This window comes from Archocentrus centrarchus, chromosome 24 (assembly GCF_007364275.1).
Source record: "Archocentrus centrarchus isolate MPI-CPG fArcCen1 chromosome 24, fArcCen1, whole genome shotgun sequence".
In the NCBI taxonomy this organism is placed as follows: domain Eukaryota; kingdom Metazoa; phylum Chordata; class Actinopteri; order Cichliformes; family Cichlidae; genus Archocentrus; species Archocentrus centrarchus.
The window spans coordinates 13,557,456-13,582,276 of NC_044369.1; the positions used below are offsets into that span (position 1 = coordinate 13,557,456).

The following is a 24,821-nucleotide window of genomic DNA, read 5'->3' on the forward strand; positions in this document are numbered from 1 at the left end:
TGTAAGCAGTAAACTAAAAATGTTCAGTTTACAACACTGTAAATTTCAATATTTATAAAGAAAATTCTCACTTTTGCAGCAATAGAAACAATAACTATTTTGAATTCAAATAGCTTTCATTTTCTGTTGACTAATTCATAATAAATCAAATGTAATGTAAAAGATGGAAACACTGCATGAAAGTGAGAGAAGCCAAAAACAAAATAAATACTGAGAATATCATTCCGATATACCACACTGAGCTGTTGGATTTTTAACCTCAGTATCAACAGCAGAAGGCGCACTGGCAGCTTAAGGAAAAAGAAACCGCTTCAAAAGAACCAGGAAGAAGAAGGCGGGCGCGGTGCGGTTGTTTCGGGGCATGTTGGGAAATGAAGTTCATAAGAAATGACTTAACAAAAACGTTGTTTTCCTATTTAACAAGGTAAATGGTTGACTTAAAAAAATAGTACACGTTTAAAGCCGAGCTCTACCACGCCATTAAAAGCGCTCATACTGAAAAGACCTGTATTTTTAAGACATTTTCTTCTCGAACCTTCTGCTAAGTACCGGTTTACCCATAGTGCACTGCGCCGCTTCCTTTCTTCTCGGTTGTTCGGTAGTCCAAAAATGTCGCTATTAGACGGTCCGTTAAATGTGCTCGGCCAGAGGACAACTGGCGAATCTGTTCGCACTCAAAATGGTGAGTTTTTGTACTGTTTAACTTTGTGCATAAGACAAAGTTAACATTTCTGCTGTGTGTTCATTATAAAGGGCCGGAGACCGGATTCATGCACCACACGTGTGGATCACGCTAATGCTAGCTAACCTTAAGTTAATCTGAACGTCAAGATTGTGCTTCCTCTCTATTATTGTCATTATTATTATTATTTTATCTACAACACTGCAAATCTATTTTGTCTCAACTCTTGCAGCACTTGTTGCAATTGTGTGATCCCATTTTAGTCCCTTCCACTCGCGCTCCCATGAATGGAGGGTTATGCTAATGGGATATAAAAAACACTGTCATGGTCTGAAGGTGTGGCGAGCTGAATATGCGCCCCTCTGAATGAAATGACAGGATAAGGCTGACTGAGGTTGAGTCGGGAAGATCAAAGGATCTGCTGAGTTTCTTTAAATCCGCTGAAATTGTTACGCCAGTTATACCTTCCTCCTTGTCTCTGCAGTTATGGCCGCAGCATCCATCGCCAACATCGTCAAGAGCTCCCTCGGACCCGTTGGCCTCGACAAGATGCTGGTGGACGATATTGGGGTTAGTATCACATTATGAAAGTTTTTATAACACACTCTGTTTATATGACCGAGGTTAATTTAGCAAACAAACATAAAGGAATGTCTTGACTTTTAGAGTTTTGTGAATGTGGTCGGATTTACCATCACAACGAGCACAAGGAGGAATTGGAGCATCTTGTTGACGTAGTATTGTGTTTGCATTGCAATATCTAACCTGCTTAAATCTTGGCCCTGATAAGTTCAGTCCATATTATAATAACTACAAATAAATATTACTGCTAGTGATGGACAGGCTGACAGATAACAGGCTGGACTATGATACTCACAGGTGACATTGTGATCTGCAGTGAGAGTAGGGAGCAGGTGGAAGAGACTAGAGACTGGAGAGAAGAGGACTGAAAGTCTGTAGAACCAAGATAGAGTACAAGTAGACTGAGTTTTAGTCAAACTCAGGCAATTTTTTTATGCTTCTGTTTCTTAGATTATCGTAACGGTCTTTTAACAGGAGTACTGCAGAAAGCATCAAATTGACTTTATGGTGCTAAATCTTACAAGAACTAAGAAACCTGAACATATTACACTAGTCCTAATGACTCTACACTGGCTGCCCATCACTTTTAAAACTGATTTTAAGATTTTACTTATTACTTTTAAAGCCTTCCATGGCCTGGCCCAAGAATATAGACTCAAACTGCTGTTCCCATACCAACCAGTGTGCAGCCTCAGGCAGACTTAACCTGTTTCCACCTCACGCTTAAAGACGAAAGGCGATCGAGTGTTTGCTGTTGGGCCCTGCAATAATGTATTGTTTGGAGACAGTGGCAAAAAAAGATATTAGGCTGAGTTAAAAATGTTAAGATTTTTGTTGAAGGGACGGGATTAGAAATGAGCATATGGGAGACAAAGTTAGAGAAGCAAGACGGAGATGGTTTGGACAGGTGCAGAGGAGGGATAGTAGATATACTTGACAAAGGATGTTGAATATAGGCAAGAAGAAAAGAGCAAGTCCACAGAAGACTCATAGATGTAGTGAAAGAGGACATTCGGAAGGTTGGTGTTGACAGAGGAGGATGCTATGAATAGGGTGAGATGGACCAGATGATCCTCTGAGGTGGCCCCTAAAGGGAGCAGCTGAAAGAAGATGATGACTAATAACAAAAAGCCATGGAATTGAGCAAACCCATTCTGAAAACTAATTGAAAACAAGCAAAAGTTAAAAACAAAAATAAAATTAAACAATAATACCCCAACAGTAAACTTAAAACACTGTATTTGCTTATTAGTCTTGTTTTGCGGTTGTTTTGACAGGACGTGACCATCACCAACGATGGAGCAACCATCCTGAAGCTGCTGGAAGTAGAGCACCCAGCTGCAAAGGTCCTCTGTGAACTGGCTGACCTGCAGGACAAGGAGGTCGGAGATGGGACGACGTCTGTGGTGAGCAAGGGTCACTGATGTGAATGCTTTAAAGGCTTATTCATCAGATTTTTCATCATACAGAGCTGCAGAAACTGAATTACAATGTCCTGTTTTAGTACTATGCACCTGCCTTTTATTACGGGTGTGTGGCTATGCTAACAGGAAAGAGAAACTGTCCATTGTGGTCTAAAGGGGTTGAGCAGCCTCATTTCTGCCACCCCTAATGAAATGATGGTACAGTGCATCATCCATGTCTTTGAGTTTTATTGCCAGTTCTTAGCTCTTAGCTCATATTGTTTGCATTGCACTCTTAGGTAATTCTTGCTGCAGAGTTGCTAAAGAGTGCAGATGAGCTGGTGAAGCAGAAGATTCATCCCACATCAGTCATCAGTGGATATCGTCTGGCTTGCAAGTAAGATGATGCTAGATGTAAACTAGCTGAATATGGACAGTAAAATCATCGTTTCGTTTTGTGATGCTCAAACTTTCCTTTATCTTTTAGAGAAGCAGTCCGCTACATTAATGAGAATCTCACTATTGGGACAGACGACCTTGGCAGAGAATGCCTAATCAATGCAGCTAAGACCTCCATGTCTTCCAAAATCATCGGAGTGTATCCTGGATGTGTTTGCTGGAAATCAGCAAAATTTAGAAGTGTTTATATTTTGTATATGTGGAAGTTTCTTCTCACTCTCATGTATCTGCCTTGACCAAAGCCTTCAGTGATGCAGACTTCTTTGCTAACATGGTGGTGGATGCTGCCATGGCTGTGAAGTTTGTGGACAGCAAGGGGGTGGCCAAATATCCCATCAACTCAGTTAATGTGCTGAAAGCTCATGGCCGCAGCCAGAAAGAGAGTTTCTTGGTCAACGGATATGCACTGAACTGCACAGTTGGTTCACAAGGTATGTCTGTCACAAAGCCTGAAATTCAAAGACTTAAAATGTAAAATTTGAGAATTTGTACAACCACATTAAACAATGCTGTCTTGATGGATTTTTTTTTTCTGATTAGACTCCCATTTAAATTTGCTGCTATGTCTTTCCTGATGGTGTATGCAGTGATACGCGTGGGAGACAATAAACAGGCTTAAAAGAAATGTAGTCACAGCATGTGAATTGTGGCATACTCTCTTTTGGCCTGACAGTAGAACAGTTCAAGGAGTTGCCGGTCCTTTTTTTTTTTCCCTTCATACATTTTTCGTACTTGTTACAATTAGTTTTTATTGTCCTTTGGATTTTTCCAATGATGTGTTTGCTCACAGGCATGGTGAAGCGGGTTGTTAATGCCAAGATTGCTTGCCTGGACTTCAGCCTGCAGAAGACCAAAATGAAGATGGGAGTACAAGTCATTATTAATGACCCAGAGAAGCTTGACCAGATCAGACAAAGGTGGGTTATGCACCCCCACCCCCCCAATAAAAACAAATTTTTTTTTTAAGAATCCCATTAAATTTGTTGTGTTGCTGAATCATTAGCTGACACAATGATACGCGTGGGAGAAATCATAAGCAGCCACAAGTCAAGGCAGCAGCTCCTCTCCGAGGTGCATGATGACTAATGTTGGCTGGACACTGTGGAGAATATGCCTTTATAAAATAATTACAATTTACTGTGAAATTGATAACAAAACTGATTAAGAATTGGGTTGTTTTACACGAGTGCTGAGGTAGGCTGGCAAGTTTGGTTTATTACTGTGTGTGCTTTGTAATTAATACTGAGTATTTTGGTGTTCTGAATGTCAGAGGTGGAACAGAATCAATATTAATTTGTTTGTTTGTCTGGTTCCAGGGAATCTGATATTACCAAGGAAAGGATCCAGAAGATTTTGGCATCAGGCGCAAACGTTATACTGACCACTGGTGGCATTGATGACATGTGTCTGAAGTATTTTGTGGATGTAGGAGCCATGGCTGTTAGACGTGTTTTGAAGAGGGACCTCAAACGCATCGCTAAAGCAACAGGAGGTAAGAAGGGAGTAAGCCACAGTTTGTCGATAGGCATTTACTGCTTTTAGCATCTGTTTATGTATTTTAATGCGTTGGTTGCACCAGTAAATATTCACGTTTAACCTTGGCTGTATTTGTCTGTTCTTAGCCACCCTCTGCCCTTCTCTGACCAATCTGGAAGGAGAGGAGACGTTTGAGGCCACTATGCTTGGCCAAGCTGAGGAAGTTGTGCAGGAGCGCATCTGTGATGACGAACTCATCCTTGTCAAGAAGTAAGAAATAAGAACTAGTAGCTACTTAAATAGTGGTAAAGCAAGATTAAGTCAGTTGCATTAGTATAACTGATTCCATTAAGTACACTTTTTCTGCAGCTTTGGGTAAAGCTTTTTTTCCCTTGTATCATAACTGTCCAAATAGACACCCCCCCCACCCCCCATTGATGGCTGTTTTAATGTTGACAGACTAGACAGCTGTGTTTGTATGCATTGTTTTTGAAAGGAGATTGAGTAATATTAATGCAGTTCCAACAATGTCAGTTTTCTGATGAAAACTGGAGTGACATGGTCAGTGTAGCAAGTTGATTGTTTGATCATTAATGGGTTTTAGCCTTAATGTTGCTAGGATATTGAGTTTTTCCATGTCTGTTTATTCTGATACTGTGAGTTGGCCTAGTTTATCCTGAATGAGTTGCTGCAGGCTTATAAAGCTTTCTACGACAAATGGAAACAAATTGATAGCACAGCACACTGTGGAAATGAACCAGAAGTAAAATCTGCCAAGAAATATGGCTGCCAGATGAGTTCAGCCTCAGAATTTAATTTCAGAGACAATAATTTCCAGAATGAGTCCGTGACTGATATCAGATGCATTATGTAGGTTTCTGTAAAATATTTCTTGTTGCATTAATGTGAAAAATGAGGATTCAGTGAGGACTCTGTTCTCCTCGGTTTAAGTGGAAAGTTCACAGACTGACAGGAAGTTTGACGAGGGGGATCAGCTTATAGTTGTTTTGCATTTAATCCAGTGCAGTACTCTAAATATGATTTTAAGTCTGTCATGTTTCTGCATCTAGAGTTGATCAGTTCTAATTTTGCGAGATGTATTTGCTGACTTTTCTCGCCCTCAGTACCAAAGCACGCACGTCAGCCTCCATCATTTTGCGCGGAGCCAATGACTTCATGTGTGACGAGATGGAGCGCTCACTGCATGATGCTCTCTGTGTGGTGAAGAGAGTGCTGGAGTCAAAGTCTGTAGTACCTGGAGGAGGTGCTGTGGAGGCAGCTCTGTCAATTTATCTGGAGAACTATGCTACCAGTATGGTGAGTTAGCAGCTGTTGGGTATCTGAGGTTGCTGCGTTCTTTTTAAGAGTAAAATGTACTCATCACTCTGTTTTATCGCTTCAGGGTTCCAGAGAGCAGCTGGCTATTGCCGAGTTTGCGCGATCTCTCCTCGTCATCCCCAAAACGCTAGCTGTGAACGCAGCGCAGGACTCAACTGACCTGGTAGCCAAGCTGCGGGCCTTCCACAATGAGGCTCAGGTTAACCCTGAACGCAAGAATCTCAAGTGGTGAGTCTTGCCTCAGTTGTCAAGTTGCTTGCTAGGTCTTTCCATTCAGTTAATAAATGGAAGTTGCTTGTCCTTGTAGACAAGCACACTAAATAACATGTAATAACAATAAATCAGCTTGCTTTTAAGTTCACCTATTTGACTGCAAAATGTTGAAATATGCCAGGTTTTTACATTACATTGTTATATTAAAATAATTTTTAGAGATGGCAGCATTGAATGAAGGTTTTATTTTGTTCAAGTTTAACTTTGTCCTAGATGGTGGGTAAACTTGTATATTTTGATTGTCTTGTAGGATTGGTCTGGACTTGGTGAATGGCAAACCCAGAGATAACCGTCAGGCTGGTGTGTACGAACCCACCCTGGTTAAGACAAAGAGCCTCAAGTTTGCCACTGAGGCTGCCATCACCATCCTCCGCATCGATGACCTTATCAAACTATTCCCAGAGCCGAAGGAGAGTGGGCAGTCGTACAGGGATGCTGTGGAGTGTGGATCTCTGCAGGATTAAAAGGCTCCAAGTGGTCCCAATAGGTTCAACTTCTGTATTTATACTCAAGAAGCTCTTCATGGCTGTTGCTCTATTGTAGGCTGTGCACATTGCCTGTTTACTGTTCTCCCACTCCCTCGGAGCTCTGTCTTCTAGAAAGTGATTGTTTTTTGGACACTTAATAAAGCTCCAATGGTTGTAAATGACTGCTGTGGTACTCCCTTGGTAATGAGTTTGAAATAAGTTCAAGTTTATAGCTTATAATTCTTTAATTTCTCAGATTACAGGAAAAATGTTTGCAAACATGCCGACGTACAGGAAGCACTAGGTTAGAGAAGGCAAGCATACTTATGGCACTTTTGAAGGCTACTGCTTACAGAAGGTCCCTTTAATCCACATGGAAAGATACTGGAATGTTGATCAGCATAAGATTTTTCTTTTTTAGGGCAAGCTTACTACAATAAAAATTAGCAAGAAATAATACTCTGCAGAGACAGCAACATCCCTGTCCATACTTGGTACTAAAAGCTATACTTCATAGTTAGTGTTAAACCTTATTCAGTTGTACAAGTAACTGATAGCAGCTGGGTTTTAATGGGACATCATCAGTTGTCTGCTTAACTACTACTGCTTCCAGTATGGTGTCAGTGTCGTATCTATTAGCAGAACTGTTACAAGAGAGCTAAGTGGCTACTAGTATTATGCATTAGCCATCAGTATAGGCTAGATTTACATATTTGTACTAACAAGACCTCAGACTTCTATCATTAAGTCACAAAATTACAAGGCTAAAACCTGAGGAAGGTTAAGTTTAAAATGAAGTTCACAGTGAGAATTAAAGCACACGCTCAATTTTGCCTCAAGTAAAGTGACGGAAAGAAGCCAAGTAAACTTTCTTTTAACCCTGCCGTGTAAACAATGATGTTCAGTATCCTTTAAAAATAAGCGATCAAGTGCAATCTATGAGCATGGAGGGATTCATCTCAAACTCTTTCCACACACATGGCAATACCCATTCCTCCACCAATGCAGAGGGATGCAACTCCCTTATGTCCTCCAGTCCTCTGGAGAGCATGCAGCAAGGTCACCAGCACTCTGCAGCCAGACATACTGATAGGATGGCCCAGAGAAATGGCACCACCACTCACATTCACCTGAGGAAAAGTGGACAAGACGATTAACATCACTGTTACTCTAAAAGGCTGATTCTGACTACGTCAAAGATGGTAATCTAGAAGTAATGCATATCAACTTTTTACAGCAGGTTCTGCAGCAAATTACAGCTTGCAAAAAATTTAAAAGAATTACCTTTTCTTCATTCAGGCCAAGCTCTCTGACCACAGCAACTGACTGTGCAGCAAATGCTTCATTGATCTCGAATAAGTCAACCTGGTCCAGCTGCCAGCCTGCTTTCTCAACCTGAGAAGAAATAAAAGTGAAGAAGTAAAAACAAATGATAAAATTACTTGCATAATGTATTAATCGCTGCTGAATTCTCACCGCTTTCCTGATGGCTGGTATTGGCCCCGTTCCCATGACAGAAGGGTCAATACCAACTTGAGCCCAGGATACAATTCTGGCCATGGGTTTTATGCCACGCCGTGCAGCCTCCGATTGGCTCATTAGGACAGTCGCCGCTGCTCCATCATTTATACCTGTATTAAGATAAAAGCAGGTTTAAACAATATGAATTTATTTCAGCTCCAGCCTGCTGGCAAACATCTCAGTGTAAGTCATGGTTCATGAATAACCCTGGAACCTGAAGCATTTCCTGCGGTGACAGTGCCGTTGCCGTCCTTGATGAAGCAGGGTTTGAGTTTCGACATGCTGTCCATGTTGCTACCGTGCCGAGGAAACTCATCCACCTTCACCTCCACTGGACCTGAAGGTGAGAGAGACATGTTGGCACTACATGTACAGCAAAGATAAATGATGTATCATCATAATCATCTTGTGCAGAACTGCTGATTAGAGAGTACATCAGTGAAGGACCTACCTCTTCTGGATGGCACCATGATGGGGACAATCTCCTGATCAAAGTACCCCGCCTTCTGCGCAGCCTCTGTTCTGTTCTGAGACTGGACAGCAAACCGGTCCTGCTCCTCCCGACTGACACCCCACTGCTTTGCAACATTCTCAGCTGATGAAAGATTTACCACAACAAGACTGATACAACGCAATGCAACATACAACCATTGGCTGCTGTGTGAAAACACACACATACAAAACATACCTGTGATGCCCATGTGGTAGCAGTGAAAGATGTCTGTCAGGCCATCAGCTACCATGGAGTCCTGCAGGGAGGCGTCACCCATCTTCACTCCTGCTCTCATATGCAGTGTATGAGGAGCCTGAGTATACAAAGAAGAAACAAACAGCTCTTTTCTCATGCAGAGGATCTACTTGTACATTTTACACAGGTGCAACAGATAATTGGTAAGTCAGCTGTTAGAGCAACTACTACTTTTGTGATTGAATAATGGTCTTAGTCATTTTTAAGAAGAAATAAACATCTGCTTGTTGCAGTCTCTCATATTAGAGAATTTTAAGCTTTTATTATAGACACTCACTGGCCACTTTGTTAGGTACACTTGTTCAATTGCTTGTTATCTCAAATAATCAAACAATCGCATGGCAGCAACTCAGTGCATTTAAGCTCATTTTAGGGATGTGTTTTGAGTGCATACAGTACAGTTACAATTTTCCAGGTATGTAGACAGGGTTAAGTTTACGTGACGCTAAATGTGGCATGGTTGTTGGTGTCAGACGGGCCGGTCTGAGTATTTCAGAAAATGCTGATCTTCTGGGATTGTCCTGCTCAACCATATCTAGGTTTTACAGAGAATGGTTTGAAAAAGAGAAAATATCCAGCAAGCAGCAGTTTTCTGGGTGAGAATGCCTTGTTGAGGTCAGAAAACAATGTCCAGGCTGCTTCAAACCAACATTCGATAGTAGGGCCTGAATCTGGCATAAACAATATAAAAGCATGGATCCATCCTGCCTTTTATCAACAGTTCAGGATGCTGGTAAAGGTTGACCTTTTACACAAAGTCTACTATTCAGAAGAAAGTAGGTTTTTTAGGGAGGAGGGCTTAAAGAGACAGGAGCTAAAACAAGGGGGGGGGGACCTAAGCAGCTGGCTACAGGACCAGTATATAATAGTAAGGGTTTTTAATTCATTTTAATAAATAATAAGTGGTTGCCTGTCAATTTTCAAAACCCCTTCATTGCTGCATAAAAAACTTCGAAAATCTGTACACATTCTGATCGATTTCCATTTTCATATCCTTCTCCATCATTCATTAACTACCCTGCTCATGCTCTCCATGCCCCCTGCCACCACCACAGTGGACTCTCCACTCTGGATGGACTGAGCTCCCAAGCACACAGCCTTCAGCCCAGAGCCACACACCATCTGGCAGCTCCAGGCCGGGACAGGGTAAGGGATACCTGCCCCAACACTAGCTTTACGTGTTGGATTCTGCCCATGACCTTAAAGAGAGAAAAGCAAAAAGTGATACAAGCTTCATGGCTGGGTGGAAACCAGTGACGTGCGGTGAGGGTCGTAACTGGTGAGGCACTGACGTCATCACATCAGATTTACAAACATATAGCTTATTCACCATTTGATTGGCAACAGTTGTTTTGTTTAACATTAACATAGTCTGAAGCAAACCTTTTAGCTCCGGTGTTGGTCTTCCTTTAATTATTATCTTCTGCTTCGATTGAAAGTCCAGTTTAGAAAATTCTTTCAGTTGAGTTATGTAATCTTCCATGTTGAACATAAGGCCAAGCAACAGGAAAAACTAACTGGCCTTGCTAACTGTTTATGGTAGCTTGCCGCCGAGGAGTCGTAGAGTCCCTGGGATCACCAGCGCCCCCTACCATGAGGCACGAGAACTGCGTGCCTCACCTAGTGTCTCTTCGCAGCAGTTTCATGATCGCTCAACACAAGAATGCATTACACACACATACAGTTGTTAATGAAAAAACAAAAAAAAAAAACTGTGCATTATATACACCAGCTAAAATATAGAAATTTAGTTCATATAGTAAAAGTGTTAGAACATTTTAATAGCCACATGCAAAGGGAAAGTAATCCGGTCTCACTGCATAGCATGCCAGCACAGTTAGTAGTCATTGGCAATGACTATACTGAGCCGCACCACGGATTGCGCAATCCGTGGTGCGGCTCGCCGGGCTGGTGCCTCACCGTTCGTCTCTTAGTATTTGACCGGCAAATGCGAAAATTCAACAATTTTGAAAAAAACTAATCTAAAAATGGTGTAGTTAAATGGAAAAGAACTTTAAAATACAAATCACTGAATGAATATAACCATTTAATTTATTTTTTAATTTTATATTTCCACGATGACAGGTGAGGCCGTGCCTCACCTGCCTCCCCTGACTGCACGTCACTGGTGGAAACACTGCAAAAGATGTCAGATCTTTGATGTTGGGCAATATTTATTTTAGCACAGCGTGTATAGGAGTTTCTACCTGCTGTCAGGACATGTCCCATGATGACCTCGGAAACCTCATCTGGTTTCACACCAGCCCGCTTCAGAGAATCCTTGATCACGGCTGAACACAGGTCATGCAGAGGCACCGTAGACAGAGCCCCGTTCAAGGACCCTTCGTAAAAACGGGGAAAAATAAATAAATAAAGAACTTCGAAACTCTGTTTTCATTTACATAGCGAGCAGACTTATGCCACACACTTAAGCCAATACAGCATCCTTAAACGTAGCAAACATTAAAGAGAAAAAGATTTTCTAAACATGTGGTTAAAATGGTTTAGACTACTTAAATGTGAGTAATTTCACTTTAGGATGGGACGATTTCAGCCTTTGTAGCACGGTCCTTGGCCCCTGCAAAGCCCATTCAGCTTTCCAAAAGTCAAAACATATTTAATTTGAACGCTTAAAATCAAATCTAGAGTTGATTACAATTTTATATTAAAATGCATATAGTAGCAAAATTATAGTTTATATAGTTTGTTAAATAACGGACTCTATTGCCAAATTAAAACATTCACATCCTGGCAGGGAAACACGCTCATCTCGCTCCACACACACGCACACAGTACACGTTGTAGGTAGCCAATGGGAGCAGGTTTGCACTCCGTGGCACTACGACCAATGAACCAATCAGTGGCAAGAAAACGCTTTCGACATAAGAGTGAGCCAATAGCAGGTCTGCATGACTCGACGTCAACTAAAGGACGAAAATAAATTTAAAAAATGACAAGCGAAGGCAGCTCGTGCTAAAATAAATAATAAATAATGAAAAACGTAATAACAGCAGATACCAGTGGAGCTTGTGTCAGCAGCAAGCCGTATCATAGCAACAGTGAAGCAGCAATGTAAGAGGAGCGTCTCTTAATAAATGATAGTTTTTACTTAATGCGGTTTAAACTTTACCAATTGGTGTCCGAGCGGCAGAAACGATGACAACATTCTCGTTGTTCATACTGGCAGACAAGTGTTCGGAGCTGTAGCCTCGCTCTGGGCGCTGTTCCTGTCTGCTCGCTCTAATATCTGAATGGTATCTATACAAGTGGAACTGCGGAGAAACCACAGCGCCCCCATGTGTTTCGGAGGATAATTGCCATTAAAAAAGTAATAAAAAATACATTTAACTACGTTTTGTTTGATACAGGTTATTTTACTATTTATATTTAGTGTGCTTTGGATTATTTGCACTTTAAGCTTGATTAAAATGTTTATTTTGCATTTTAATCTGGATGACGAGGAAGTTGCACTTAAAATTCATGCCCTAATTTTATAGCTTTTTCTACTTAGTAACAGCCTGTTTGTTATACTTAATTTACATAGTATAATTAATTTCACCCAAATGTAGGAAATTTGGACTCTACATAATATAAAGTTTTTAATTTTATATTCATAATACACTAAATTTACTGGAGGGGGGGATGCTATTTGGTCAGAGTCCTTTTACATATTTAGGTTTTCTCTGACTCATCAGATTATATGGCTGCATAAAATAAAGAGCTTCCACATTTATGCAGTAATAATGGGTTTCACTTCATAGTATTAAAAATCTTTATTGGTATTTGGTCAGTACACAAAAAGGACTGAAGTCAGAATAATATGAACATCGCATATGAACTACTCACATTTCAACATAATTTTTTAACAATTTTTTTTATGCCAATGAAAAATTTAAATTGCACTTAAAAAAAAAAAAAAAAAGAAAAAAGAAAAAAAGAAAACACAGGCCAACATCTAAAAATGACCTTGAATATAGCGAAGCTACTGTAGTTCAGTGATTTTACTGACTTTTGACAATGACTTACACCGGATGTCTGATTTCAGTGTCAAGAGCTAAAACAAGAACAGCCTAGACGTGCTCAAATAAACATCAGAATCATACATCCATGTAATTTAAATCTAACATTAAACCATTCCTGTTATATCCCCGTGTAGCAACAAAAATGCGACAGAGGCATCACAATAGGCAGGGAGAGAAAGGTGAAAACAAAACATCTTGGACAGCAGCGCTGTGTTAAAGACTATGCATTTGTTGCCTTGTTTGTATACGGTATAAAAAAAGATTATGACAATACATGTCAAAGTACATTACAAAACCGCACTGTCGCTTGTGCCGGTGTCCAGGCCGTTCTGAGCGTGCCGTGACCCAGCAGTCCTGCTGCCCTTGGTCACCAGGGCAGCCTTGTCTTCATGGGGGTCAGTGGTGGAGTCTGTATCATTCGAGTGCTGAGTCAATGATGTCTCGCTGCCTGTTGGAGAGTCCACGCTCTCGTACCCCGCGCTCAGCTGACTCCCGAAACCCACAGGTCCTCCAACTCTGCCCGCAGCAGTCTGACTCCCTGGCACCTCCTCTGAGTGGTTGGAGAGTTTGGTCTCAGCTTCGCCAGGGCTTGAGACCATGGGGGACATGGGAAAGTCTTCCTCTGTGCTGCTGACCTCTCGGTACAGGCTGGGTGTAGTGGTCTCACTCCTCTGGGATGAGCTACCATTGCTTGGACCATTGGAGACCCTCCCGTAGTCTTTGCCCATTGGTTCAGAGGGCGCACCGGCCTGCTCAGGCTGAGCGGATGGTTCAACAGATGAGCTGGAAGCAGTGGGTGAAGTCCTACTGGGTCCTGCCCCAGCTGAAGACCCCTGAGACTGTGAGAGCTGCTGACGGGTTTCTTTTAGCTGCTGCTGCAGGACAAGGATGGTGCTCTGCATTCCCTCCACCTCCTCATCTAGCTGGATGATAAAGTCATTCAACTCTAGGGGTGACAATTCAGGAACAGACAAAAAAAGTTAGAAGTAAACACCACTGTAAAAACATTAAAGAGACATACGAGATGCAATCAGTTGGCCAGGCTATCAGATGTAGATGCAGTATTCTCACCGTCTTGGCTGCTCTTGAGCTCCTCGCTGTACTTCTTCTGCAGGGCCAGCTCAGCCTCCAGCTGGGCGATGCGTCCCTGGGACAGCTGCCGACCCAACTCCTGGTTTTCCTGAATCAGCATTCGACACTTGGCCATCAGTTTCTTCCCTGTTTGGCTGTAAGGGAAACAAGTCTCACATCACACAGTGAACCAGGAGACAAACAACAGGCAAAGAGGTCCCGTTGATATGACCCACTTTGCGATTTGCCAAGGGTCAACAGAAACTCTTCAGCCTGGTTGTCCCTAAATTGATCTAATGACAACAAAAATTGCATTGAGTCTTTTAGACTTCAAAACAAAGTAAAAATGATCAGGAACCCACTGACACAAATCTGTCCGGTACAAACATGTCAATTAGTTCTTGTAAAAGAAGGAAAAACAGACTTTTTTTTCTGTAAGTGAAAATAAAAGCTGAATGATAGGTACTGAAAATGGTCTGCACTGTGGCTGAAATTCAACACATTGTTACACTTTACCTTAACTGGCCATACTGTATGTTGAAGAAAATGTGAGCATTTTAGTAGCAATTCTGTCACTACCAAAACTTTCAATTTCTAATAGTTTTTCCTCACTAGATGTGAGAAACAGGCATAATGAAAAAAAAAAATGTAACACAGTAGAGTAATATTAGGATGACCCACGACAATTTAAATACCATCCTTTGCTATGAGTATCAAAAAGCAATTGTGCGCCGCAAAACCAGGCACAAGTTTTCTGTAACCACTTCAAATACACACAAAGTAAGTGCTTCAACAGTAAACTCAAATAGCTTTAGGTGCTGCTTTCTCAGCATTACAAAAAGGTCAATAAACAGAGCAACAGTCCAGCACACCATTTTACATTAGAAGGTATTGTGGTTGTTCTTTTAAAAAGCCCTAATCAAGAAGTAACTGAACTGATGATGGTAATTTCAAAGTACCTCAGAACCCTGATCAAGAACGAGTGTTATTTATACTCATTACAATATAATTATGCATTTACATCAATTATCATTTAACTGGAACTCACCTCCATTCTTACTCATTATAACCATTACTGCCTCTGCAGCTAGGACGAAATGTGCTTTAAGATGTTCAGATCCTACTCCCACTTTAGTGGTGAGGGAGCAGAGTAAAAATTGTTTCTTATAAAGACAGACAGACTCCATGAGGGATTCACAGCGTGCACAGTGCTAAGAGCTGTGCTACACAAGTGAGAAAGGAAAATATAATCATCCATTTGTGTAAATGGCTGAGGGAGAGATTGTTTGGTCAATCACAAAAATACACAGAAATACAATCAATACATTCTCATAAACTCATAACATCACTTGTTAAAAGACATCTGAAGTCACAAATTGAAAACAGGACTCAGTGCACCTACAGCAGTGTGTTTTGGTATGAGAAATTAAGTAAAGCTTAATTCACCATTAAATCCTGTGCAAATGTTCACACACATATTCAGGGAAGGCCAATCGTGTATCTTAGATTGCACACACTGCAGTAAGTGTTTGTTTCAGAGAAACAAAATCAAATTAAATACCAATAAAAAATAAACAAGTCACAAAATAAAACATGTAAATACACTCTACCGTGTGTAGGCCCATGCTCAAAGACACAGGCGAGTGGACCCTCATGCCTGAACCATAGTCCTTGGTGGACCGAGGATCTGGCTCCGCTCACAGTCTTAATGTCATTTCTAGTGGCTCTTCCCCCCAAAGTCTTACTTTTAAATCCTAGAAACTTTCCTCATATTACTGGAATGTATCTAGACTATCCAAACAGTCTCTGCATTTCTCAGGCAGACTAAGCAGGTATCTGTGTGGTGTATTCCACAGTTAATGTCTTTTTAACCCAAGTATGGCAACTGTCTTTAAAATGTTCAATTGCTGTTTTAGGCTAGGGATGCTCCCTGCCTGACTCACCCTCCACCATAACCCCCTCCCTATTTTAATATGTGAACTGTCTGGTTTGAGCAGAGGGGGCGGGGAGGCCATATCCATGTCGGGAAGTGAGTGACCACCTCTTCGGGAACAGTCCGGACTCCTTCAGGCCCTTGGACGGTGAGGGGACTCGAGGGGAGAGAGCTGAAACACAAGTGTCACCTGACCATACTGTCTTTTCTCTTTAGGTTATGTGATATGTAGCTGGCACAGTGCAAGAGTACAAAAACAGTTTGGGTTTTTTTTGCAGTGACTGGCTTTCTGTAAAGTCTGAATCTCGTGGTGAGTACAGCATTTGTCAGCCTTCCCCCCCACCATTGTTCCTGCATGTCTGCAGTGAGAGTGAGGGTGGGGGGCATGAGGAAGTCTTGACTTTTTTTTTTTTTTTTGGAGGGGGATTATTTTGATTGTCTTTACCTATCAGGTGTAAATTTCCAGGCACTCAGTTCATTTTGGGCCTGCTCCAGTTTGTCTTTAGTCTGTTCCAGTTCAGCCTTCATTTTGAGGAAAAACAAGTTGATGGCTGGGTCCACCATGGATGACCGCAGTTGGGCCACACTCGGCTGCTGGACTTGCTTGAGGTACTGGATCTGGGTCTGCAGGATACAACAAACACACGTGAGTAGTGGGTAAAGAAACAAGTGTTTCATGTTGGTTCTAGAGCAAACCCTTAGGTCTGACTCCAGTCTCCATGTTTTCCCGTTTTAAAAATAATAAATAAATCTATAAATTTTTAAATCAGCATGTTCTGTTATTAAATTTTATTGAGGACTCAAGGAATTTACGCATGTCGCCTTAGAGCAACAGCACCTACCATTTACAATAATTTCAAGACTAAAGACCTGGGTGAGTAATTATTTCCAATTATTTGAGAGCAACTGTTAGTTATGTTCCTGTTCTGGGAGATCAGACTGGCTCCAAACAAATGACACTCACCTGTCAAAGTTATGATCACCTTCCACATAAGTGATCTTTTTACACAGCAAGCAAAACGACTACTGCGCCTCAAACACAACTAGCTCAACATTCTGGCAGCTCTTTTGAAAACTGTGTCCCGTGCTTTACATTTAAATGTGACTGCACGGTTTCAAGTTTAAAGCCTGTGTGTTGAGCTCACTTCAGCTGGCATGCGCTGCCATAAAGCAGCTGTTTGATCCACTGAGCTGTCAATCTGACAACAGCAGAGGATGTCTTGCTCGAAATTTACTTTTAGCCTCTTTTCTATGATCCTGATCAACTACAAAGCAAAGCACTCTGCTGGAGCACTGTGAATAATTCAGTGATAAAAAATTAAAGGAATTTAATTTCTGATATACAACTGCTTGTTCATTTACATTTAGTGAAAAGCCACAACTGGCATCTTGCCATCTTTTGTCATTATATTTGGGATATAGGATAATAATTTCCCAGTTCAGCCAATTTAACATCCATTTTAATCTGTATTTAATATATTAAAAAGACAAAATGATTAACAGCAATTGTTGGACTTCTGAGGAACAAACAATAATAGCAAAGTGTAACACATTACTACTCATTCATGAGGTTTTACTAATAAGAACATCAGTAATTTTAAAGAAAAAAAAAAAGCTATTCTGTTAAAAAGGTTCAATTTTCCTTTCAAGTATGTTATATCAGGAGTAATTAAAAAAACAAAAAAAAAAAAACACAGAAATAAATACATACTGTGCACTCTTGCATTTCCTGCTCCTTGGTGGCAAGTCGCATGACCAAGATGTTTTCCCTGCGCGCGGATTCCTGCTGCTGCTGCTTGAGCTTTTCCTCTGACTCCTTCAACCCTGGAACGTCATTGGCTGAGGCGATAAAGTGGTGCAGAAATGCAAAACACATCAGAAGAAAAATCCCTTTCACAGGCTGCCAGAGACAGCAACACTGGACAAAAACATTGCAACTGTTGCTGTCAAAGGTGCTGGCCAGATTAAATCATGGTCATGTCTTATAGCACGTGTACTTACAACACAGCTCTGCATATTTTGCCTCCAAGACCTGGACATAGGCTTCATGCTGTTTCCACCTAAGATGGGCAGAATATGTGTTAACAGCTCATCCAAAACACCCCTACAATATACTTAATCACTAATAGCAGAGCTGTTACCTTACCTCGTACACAACTCCTCTCTGGTCAGTGTTTTCATGTCCGATTCACTGAGGCGAACCTGTGTGAAAGAAAACCCGAGTACTGGTTACATAAAGAAACCAATTAATTGGGGTGGTTGTAGGGAGGGTCGCGACACATGATAAACAACAACGGCAAATTAAAAAAAAAAAAAAAAAAACTCACTTTCTTGGGTAGAGGCTCCTCGTTGGTCATTGTGAACCCTGTAAGTAAAAAGATGGAAAGGAAATCAGCAGTAATTACAGCCTGGAGTCGTGTGCTCAAAGGACTGCATTATATTTTAGACCGATGGCTATCAGCACGCAATACAACAATACGTATGACAACTTTGCTAACTCGGTACAAAAGCTCTGGCTTACAGCTAACAATGACCCTGACTGCGTGTGAAGAACATCTTAACTATCCCCGCAGACCCAATCAAAGTTAATATTAGCAGTTTATAAGCGCAGCCGAGCCTTGTGTTAGCTCGTGTGACAGGCAAGCAGCAACAACGGACCGCGAGAAATGGAAAATATGCTAACCAAGGTTAACACTGAGCTGCTCATAAGGTTTAGCAGTTTCCGCTAGCAAAATAACCACACGCAACAAAACTGCAGCGCTGAGCTTCACGTTTTTCTGTACGTCCAGCCTGGCAGCATACAATTCTTGGCTCTATTTTCCGCTCCTTGTTATCACAAAATGGCGGTGAAGGAAATGACTCCCTCCCTAGCGCTTCTTTTCCTGAAACTAGCGGGCTCTTTGGTTGCAGATATCGGGCCTTCAGCCATCAAAAACACTTACCAGATCCGTTTCCTTCGATGTTTCTGGAACCTCTTAGCTTCAGAATATCTTTATGAGACGAGAATCTGCGGCTTCGTTAAATTTGCTGGGGATTTATATGTAGTCGTCTCCCTTCAGCGTGGTCACCAGCATCTTCCTCGCGAACGACGGAGCAGAATGGCTGTGGCTGCGCTGCACTGCACTTACCGCAGAGTACCAGCACAGCTGCGAAAAGAAGTAGGACCTCTCCCTCCACGGCGATTGTAAGATCCTAAAATGCACCACTCAAGTAACAGTAGGTCGATATTCTTTCTGTGATTTCGAACAAATGTGTTTGACATATTCACGCTCTATTATTATTTTTATAGTATTAAATTTTAACTTTTGTCTATATGAAACACAATTTAGTCATCTTTAAACTTGTGTGGTTTGGATCCAGGACAATTACTAATCAAGTTGAACGGTATTAAATATTTTTGATGGTCTGTTATTGGTGTTTGGATAATCATGTACTTATTATTCCGAAAATTTCCTTCTTCAGGTTCTGTCATTTTTAATTTTTTTAAAATGTATTTATTTAAATAAATATAAATACACTATTTAATTATATATTTTAAAACTCTTCATTTTGGGCTGCTTGTTGGATGACAGAACAGTTTAAAGAAATATTTTTATTATTATTACGACGCTTCAAAATCCAAGTGATTTAAATTAACTAAATAAATAAATCTCTATATAAATTACATAAAGCCTTGATGTGTCGTCACTTTAGTTATTTTTGCACCATCAGTCGTGAGTTTCATGGAAACTTGTTTCTGCCACTGAAGAAAAATCGTTTTGCCATTGATAAGTCACAATTTCAAGTTAGGATCTCAAAATTTAGCTCTGCTTGGCAGTTTTTTTGTTTTGTTTTGTTTTCCCTAGTAGCGGGAACAAACTTCCATAGAACTGAGGCTTCTTTTGCATGATAGAAATGTATTCTTAATTTAAACATTTTCTCAATTCAGACCTGAGGATTTAACGCAAATACTCGAGGTCTCGTTGGTTGCTCCTTAGTGAGTCATTTGTTTTAATATAGACGATCTCCGGCATTGCCTCCACCGTTGTAGGGGAAAAGTTCACGTGACTCTTTGCGTTTAGGTTTTATAATAACGCACAGCTTACTTGTATAAAATATTTACAATTACACAGTGACTATTTTACATGTAGTTATATATGCTTTGTTTTGCATGAATTCTGAATAGATTTATAATAAACTAAATAGACTAGCAGAAAAAAGGTCATTATTCATAACACAGTGATATGATGCACTACTAAAACCTACCTAAGGGTGACTTGCAAATTGACACAGAAGGTAGGGAGCAGTTTTTTTTTATATATTCCAGTGTATCGCGATGCGTTTTTTAATACCTTCTCTCTTATCTCTCAATGTCTTTAATAATGTGCATGGGTTTCACCTGTAGTCGTTGACTATTTGTTACTCTTATTCCTGAATACCCCCACACCATACTGATAATGGTGCGGTCTCCTCTCAACTTGAAATTGTACAGTTCAAGGGCAGTTAGTTACCAGCGTGTGTATCCTTTTGAGCTGCCTATTCATTGAGCACAACTGGGAACATGCTTTGCAGAGCTGGACAGATACGCAGGTAAGTAGGTTGTCATTTGATTATTTGGTGCCAGTACTGCTCTCACACTACACACGGAATGGGGGCAGTTGTTCATGAACATGACTGCTGTTTATTGCTGCTGTTAGCTAGCCGGAATGCTAACTTAGTTTAGCAGCTCCGCTAGGTTAGTTTATGGCGCACCAAAAACAGTTTTGTTTATTTAACGCGTGACCATGCAGTCATGAGCTCATGTGTGAAGTTTTAAACCGAATGTCTTATTACTGAGCTCTTACCATCCGTTCAGTGAACTAATATGTACATGATCTGTTTCAGCAGCTGCGTAAATCCAGTGTCAACACCAGACATTTACGTCAGCTGCTTAAGTAAGCGCAAACTAACTCAACATCCCACCTCAGCTACTCTTTAGGAAACTAAAATAGTGCGGCTTAGTTGCACAGGTCCAGCGATAGCTCCTTAGCAAATTTATTTTTGTTCCCCTAGGAACAAAGGGTTACAAGTTTCTGCTGCAAGTTGTCCCTAAATAACTGACTAATAGCTTTCTCTCTCTCCTTACTGTGCGTCTTGATGATGTCATGCTTTATTATTTTGTTTCTTAGGTGTGCAGCCAGCCTCAGCCAGACTGTCAGTAAGGTAGCTGCATCGAGGCAGAAGCACACTCTTCCCGACCTGACATATGACTATGGTGCCCTGGAGCCCTACATAAGTGCAGAGATCATGCAGCTGCACCACAGCAAGCACCATGCAACATATGTCAACAACCTCAACGTCACAGAAGAAAAGTATCAAGAGGCACTTGCAAAGGGTATGTGCAGACTCACAGACCTGTTCTGTTCACTCTAACTCTAATTAGAAATGAAGACTTTAAAATCAGTTGTTTTATGTAAAGTTGCAGTCAATATTCTGATATTTATGTTAGTTTTCAATTTAAAGAACACATTTGTTTAACCTAAGAAGTTTGCATTTTAGGTGATGTGACAACACAGGTTGCCCTCCAGCCTGCTCTCAAGTTTAATGGCGGAGGCCACATTAACCACACCATCTTCTGGACAAATCTCTCTCCAAATGGTGGAGGTGAACCACAAGGTAAGTGTTCTGTGGGACATTCACTAACTGACTATATTCACATGCCTTGTGATGGCTATCTGGGCAGCCATTACACAAGCTATGTTTTACTCGTGGTAACTAATTACAAATGCAAACACTTACTGCAGCTACACAGAGAACTTGGACAAATACTCACTTGTTACTGAACGCACACAGGGATTAACATCGAGCCAGAAACTACCTACAAATCACACAGGTCCAAACAAACAGCGATCACAATGCTAGCACTCTCCAGAACCCTCGTCTTCTCTTCCTGACAATGTTACAGCTCACACAATGCTGCGCAGCGCGGCAGTCCCCCATCAGCTGGGTTCCAGTGCCATTGAAAAGGCTGATCTAGGGTCAGCCCTTTGTTACAGTAAGGTAGAAACATGCACACAGTTTACAAAACTTCATTTATTTTATTTTCTACTCAGGACTGGATATTGAACATAAAACCAACAGGAGGCCACAAAAATGACTCCGTTAGATGTGTGAGTAGCTGTTTAACTGTTCTCTAGCAGAGTTGCCCCAATAACTTGGCAAACTTGCTAGTATGTCCAAGGTTACAGTTTCCTTCCCCCCAGTGGTAGGAAATGGTCTATGATCAGACAGAGGCATAATTCATGGCCAGTCCACCATATTATGTATCTTCTTGTTTGTCTTTAATCAGATAATTTAGTTTTACTCTGAAACTACAAGACACCTCTCTTATTGAATGTAAGTTCATTTTATGATTATTTTTATTTTATTTTTTTGCTAAAAAGTTGATTCATCTAGTTGAAGTGTTTGTTTGTTTGTTTGTTTTGTTTTGTTTTTTTAGCATTTCAGGTTGCTGCAGGTTTCCCCAACCTTGTAAATGGTACAGTTGCAAAATAACCAAAACTTGCACCATTGCCTAATGAAAAGCTCAGTTTCATGATGATTGTTATGCAAATTGTCATGACATTTGATCAGTGGCCATGAGTACTGTTCAGAGTTAGGGAATGGCTGTAGTCACAAAATCATCACTTGGACGAGTGAAATGTTTCTCTTACTGAAAACACTCCATCCAGAATAACAGAATCAATTTTCTGGGATTTCCTTTCCTGGATTATTGAGCATGCTTGAAGACACTTGTGATTTGTGATTTCGGTTTTGTGCCATTTCGCTGAAAAGCACCCATCTGTTTCACATCTTGCAGGAGAGCTAATGGAGGCAATCAAACGGGACTTTGGCTCCTTTCAGAAGATGAAAGAGAAGATGTCTGCTATTACTGTGGCTGTGCAGGGCTCAGGCTGGGGGTGGCTGGGTTTTGACAAGGAGAGTGGAAGACTTCGCACTGCTGCTTGTGCTAACCAAGATCCTTTGCAGGGGACAACAGGTCAGTTGAAAATCTCTTTGAAGTAGAAATGTGGCTTGATCTTCCTTCTGCACTATGGTATCAATAGTCTCCATGATGCCATTTATGAATTTTTTTTTTTTTTTTTTTTTTTGGGCACTTAGGTCTCATTCCCCTCCTTGGTATTGACGTATGGGAGCATGCCTATTACCTTCAATACAAGAATGTGCGTCCCGACTATGTGAAGGCTATCTGGAGTGTAATCAACTGGGAGAATGTAAGCGAGCGTCTTCAGATGGCCAAAAAGTAGAAGCTAATGTACATCAACCACTAGGACCTGGATTATATGGTAGTTGCAAATAACTGTTCTGCCTGCACTGAAACTGATTTTTAAGAATCAGACTTCAAACCTTTAGAACGTAACTGGCATCAAAATTGATTAAACTGTCTCTAAAATGCTTTTTTTCCTCTTTTTTTTAGTACAGATTAATTTTATGTGGAAAACTGAAGCAAGCAGGCAAGCTCTTTGCAATTGCTGTTTATCACTGGTCTGTTCCTAACCACCAGTAATTTTCAAAACGCACAATGGACAACTTTAATGTCAGAGCTGACTTTTTGCCACTCACATAAATGATGGGAGGCACACGGTGTAAGATAACAAGAGTGCATATAAAATCAGACAATGTTGCAGTCCTTGTATTTGATGTATTATAATAAAATAAAAGCATTTCAGTTGTACAAGCTTGATTCTTCATTTTTCAGTATTTGTAATATTCTCAATTTGCCACTGTGGTTTTCAAAGCTATAAGAGAAAGCTGGAGTAAAAATGCATTTCCAAACTCTCTAAGTTTAAATCCCCATGACCCCCATCAGAGGGCGGATTTCAGTGTTCATTACTGCTCACCGAATCTCAAGATTTAAGATGCTAGTTTAAGAACCATATGCATTTTTTTTTTTTACAAAATTTAGCAAGGAATATGAGGTTATAAGAAACAAGTCAACATCAAAGAGGTCTTTTTGGCTCATGTGGTGCTATATGATGGCTATCTGCATACTTGCTCTTGCTTCTAAAGTTCAGCCAAGATGGCTTCAAATCCAGGCAGAAAAAGCTCAGACACGCCTTGCTGATAAAGCCAACTTTAGTTGAAAACAAGTACTTGATTGGAGGACAGTAATTTCCAACACTCTAACAAAGATAATATAAACCTGGTGATTCTGTGAAGCTGAAAAAGTTTCCATGCATGATCTGTCATAATGGTCGTTATATACAATGTTGCCAGAAGAGGGCAGTGTTTCCTAAAAGTTTGGGCTATGCATATAGTCTTGTGCAAAATTGTTGAGCCATCCCTCTTTTTTTTAAATTCAATGTGGTCTCAGGCAATAGTTCTCCAGGTTTTCTGGATGCATTTCATTTTCTTTCTGTGGACATTGGTTGCTTTTTTGCTCATTTCCAGTTCAGTCCTTGTACCTGAGCATCTTATGTGATGTGTCCTTAAAATGAATAAAGAGCAAACTGTACAAGTGGAGATCAAAAGTAGCAGGCCTAAAAAAAAAAAAAAAACTATCTACAGCAGATGAACAGCATCTGAAATTCATGCCTGTAGGAAAAAATCCAGAGAAGATTAGTCGATCCATCTACTGTTCACCAAAGCCTCATTAGAAATGGTCTCAGTGGAAGGGGTGGCTGTCAAGAAGCTGTTAAGGAAGGGAAATAGGGAGAAAAGGCTGAGGAATAGAAAATTACACAGGAGAAGTACATAAGTGCATGTATACAGTGATCTGTAAAACACTGGAATTTCTGTCATGGTTTGGTGCTGCATTTCAGCCAGTGGTGTTGGAGGTCTTGTCAAAAGTAATGGAATTATAAACACAAAAGTACCATCAGATTTTG

At 40.7% G+C, this 24,821-nt stretch overlaps 4 protein-coding genes and 1 non-coding gene across 6 annotated transcripts; 3 read left to right on the forward strand and 2 right to left on the reverse strand.

Annotated features, from left to right (window-relative positions):
- Window positions 1–529: 529 nt before the first annotated feature.
- tcp1 (t-complex 1) lies at window positions 530–6,862 on the forward strand. Its single transcript, XM_030721182.1, has 12 exons — window positions 530–682; window positions 1,167–1,252; window positions 2,542–2,670; window positions 2,967–3,064; window positions 3,155–3,265; window positions 3,376–3,557; window positions 3,917–4,043; window positions 4,443–4,618; window positions 4,749–4,872; window positions 5,727–5,919; window positions 6,005–6,168; window positions 6,464–6,862. Exons 1-12 carry the CDS (start codon window positions 610–612, stop codon window positions 6,675–6,677), a joined length of 1,677 nt encoding a protein of 558 aa, XP_030577042.1. The 5' UTR covers window positions 530–609; the 3' UTR covers window positions 6,678–6,862.
- LOC115774983 (small nucleolar RNA SNORA29) lies at window positions 933–1,071 on the forward strand. Its single transcript, XR_004019254.1, has one exon. It is a non-coding gene; the product is annotated as a small nucleolar RNA SNORA29 (small nucleolar RNA).
- A 44-nt stretch (window positions 6,863–6,906) lies between the features above and the next one.
- Window positions 6,907–12,198, reverse strand: acat2 (acetyl-CoA acetyltransferase 2). The gene is made up of 9 exons (XM_030721254.1): window positions 12,080–12,198; window positions 11,157–11,291; window positions 9,967–10,148; window positions 8,890–9,007; window positions 8,653–8,796; window positions 8,416–8,538; window positions 8,157–8,311; window positions 7,965–8,075; window positions 6,907–7,810 (listed from the first exon to the last, which is right to left on the reverse strand). The coding sequence occupies exons 1-9, from the start codon at window positions 12,126–12,128 to the stop codon at window positions 7,640–7,642; spliced, it is 1,188 nt and encodes a 395-aa protein (XP_030577114.1). The 5' UTR covers window positions 12,129–12,198; the 3' UTR covers window positions 6,907–7,639.
- Window positions 12,199–12,735: 537 nt separating this feature from the next.
- On the reverse strand, window positions 12,736–19,058 carry wtap (WT1 associated protein). The gene is made up of 8 exons (XM_030720939.1): window positions 18,918–19,058; window positions 18,303–18,340; window positions 18,122–18,177; window positions 17,977–18,035; window positions 17,687–17,814; window positions 16,421–16,599; window positions 14,043–14,197; window positions 12,736–13,917 (listed from the first exon to the last, which is right to left on the reverse strand). The coding sequence occupies exons 2-8, from the start codon at window positions 18,330–18,332 to the stop codon at window positions 13,259–13,261; spliced, it is 1,266 nt and encodes a 421-aa protein (XP_030576799.1). The 5' UTR covers window positions 18,333–18,340; window positions 18,918–19,058; the 3' UTR covers window positions 12,736–13,258.
- Window positions 18,938–23,671, forward strand: sod2 (superoxide dismutase 2, mitochondrial). 2 transcript variants are annotated; one of them, XM_030720941.1, is made up of 6 exons: window positions 20,232–20,250; window positions 20,447–20,544; window positions 21,123–21,328; window positions 21,493–21,609; window positions 22,793–22,972; window positions 23,095–23,671. In XM_030720941.1, exons 2-6 carry the CDS (start codon window positions 20,516–20,518, stop codon window positions 23,238–23,240), a joined length of 678 nt encoding a protein of 225 aa, XP_030576801.1. In that variant the 5' UTR covers window positions 20,232–20,250; window positions 20,447–20,515; the 3' UTR covers window positions 23,241–23,671. The 2 variants fall into 2 exon arrangements, with proteins under 2 accessions (XP_030576800.1, XP_030576801.1); XM_030720940.1 differs by lacking the exons at window positions 20,232–20,250; window positions 20,447–20,544 and adding an exon at window positions 18,938–19,159.
- The last annotated feature ends 1,150 nt before the right edge of the window (window positions 23,672–24,821 follow it).

Excerpts from the sequence above, each read along its gene's own strand:
- tcp1 (XM_030721182.1), top strand. The coding sequence starts at position 610 with ATGTCGCTATTAGACGGTCCGTTAAATGTGCTCGGCCAGAGGACAACT. Across the intron at positions 1,253-2,541 it reads TGCTGGTGGACGATATTGGG|GACGTGACCATCACCAACGA; the intron begins GTTAGTATCACA and ends TTGTTTTGACAG. Across the intron at positions 4,873-5,726 it reads GAACTCATCCTTGTCAAGAA|TACCAAAGCACGCACGTCAG; the intron begins GTAAGAAATAAG and ends TCTCGCCCTCAG.
- acat2 (XM_030721254.1), bottom strand. The coding sequence starts at position 12,128 with ATGAACAACGAGAATGTTGTCATCGTTTCTGCCGCTCGGACACCAATT. Across the intron at positions 11,292-12,079 it reads TGCCGCTCGGACACCAATTG|GGTCCTTGAACGGGGCTCTG; the intron begins GTAAAGTTTAAA and ends GTTTTTACGAAG. Across the intron at positions 8,312-8,415 it reads CACCGCAGGAAATGCTTCAG|GTATAAATGATGGAGCAGCG; the intron begins GTTCCAGGGTTA and ends ATCTTAATACAG.
- wtap (XM_030720939.1), bottom strand. The coding sequence starts at position 18,332 with ATGACCAACGAGGAGCCTCTACCCAAGAAA. Across the intron at positions 16,600-17,686 it reads AGGAAATGCAAGAGTGCACA|ACCCAGATCCAGTACCTCAA; the intron begins GTATGTATTTAT and ends TGTATCCTGCAG. Across the intron at positions 14,198-16,420 it reads TGGAAATTTACACCTGATAG|CCAAACAGGGAAGAAACTGA; the intron begins GTAAAGACAATC and ends TTTCCCTTACAG.
- sod2 (XM_030720940.1), top strand. The coding sequence starts at position 19,074 with ATGGCTGTGGCTGCGCTGCACTGCACTTACCGCAGAGTACCAGCACAG. Across the intron at positions 19,160-21,122 it reads CCTCTCCCTCCACGGCGATT|GTGTGCAGCCAGCCTCAGCC; the intron begins GTAAGATCCTAA and ends TTTGTTTCTTAG. Across the intron at positions 22,973-23,094 it reads TCCTTTGCAGGGGACAACAG|GTCTCATTCCCCTCCTTGGT; the intron begins GTCAGTTGAAAA and ends TTGGGCACTTAG.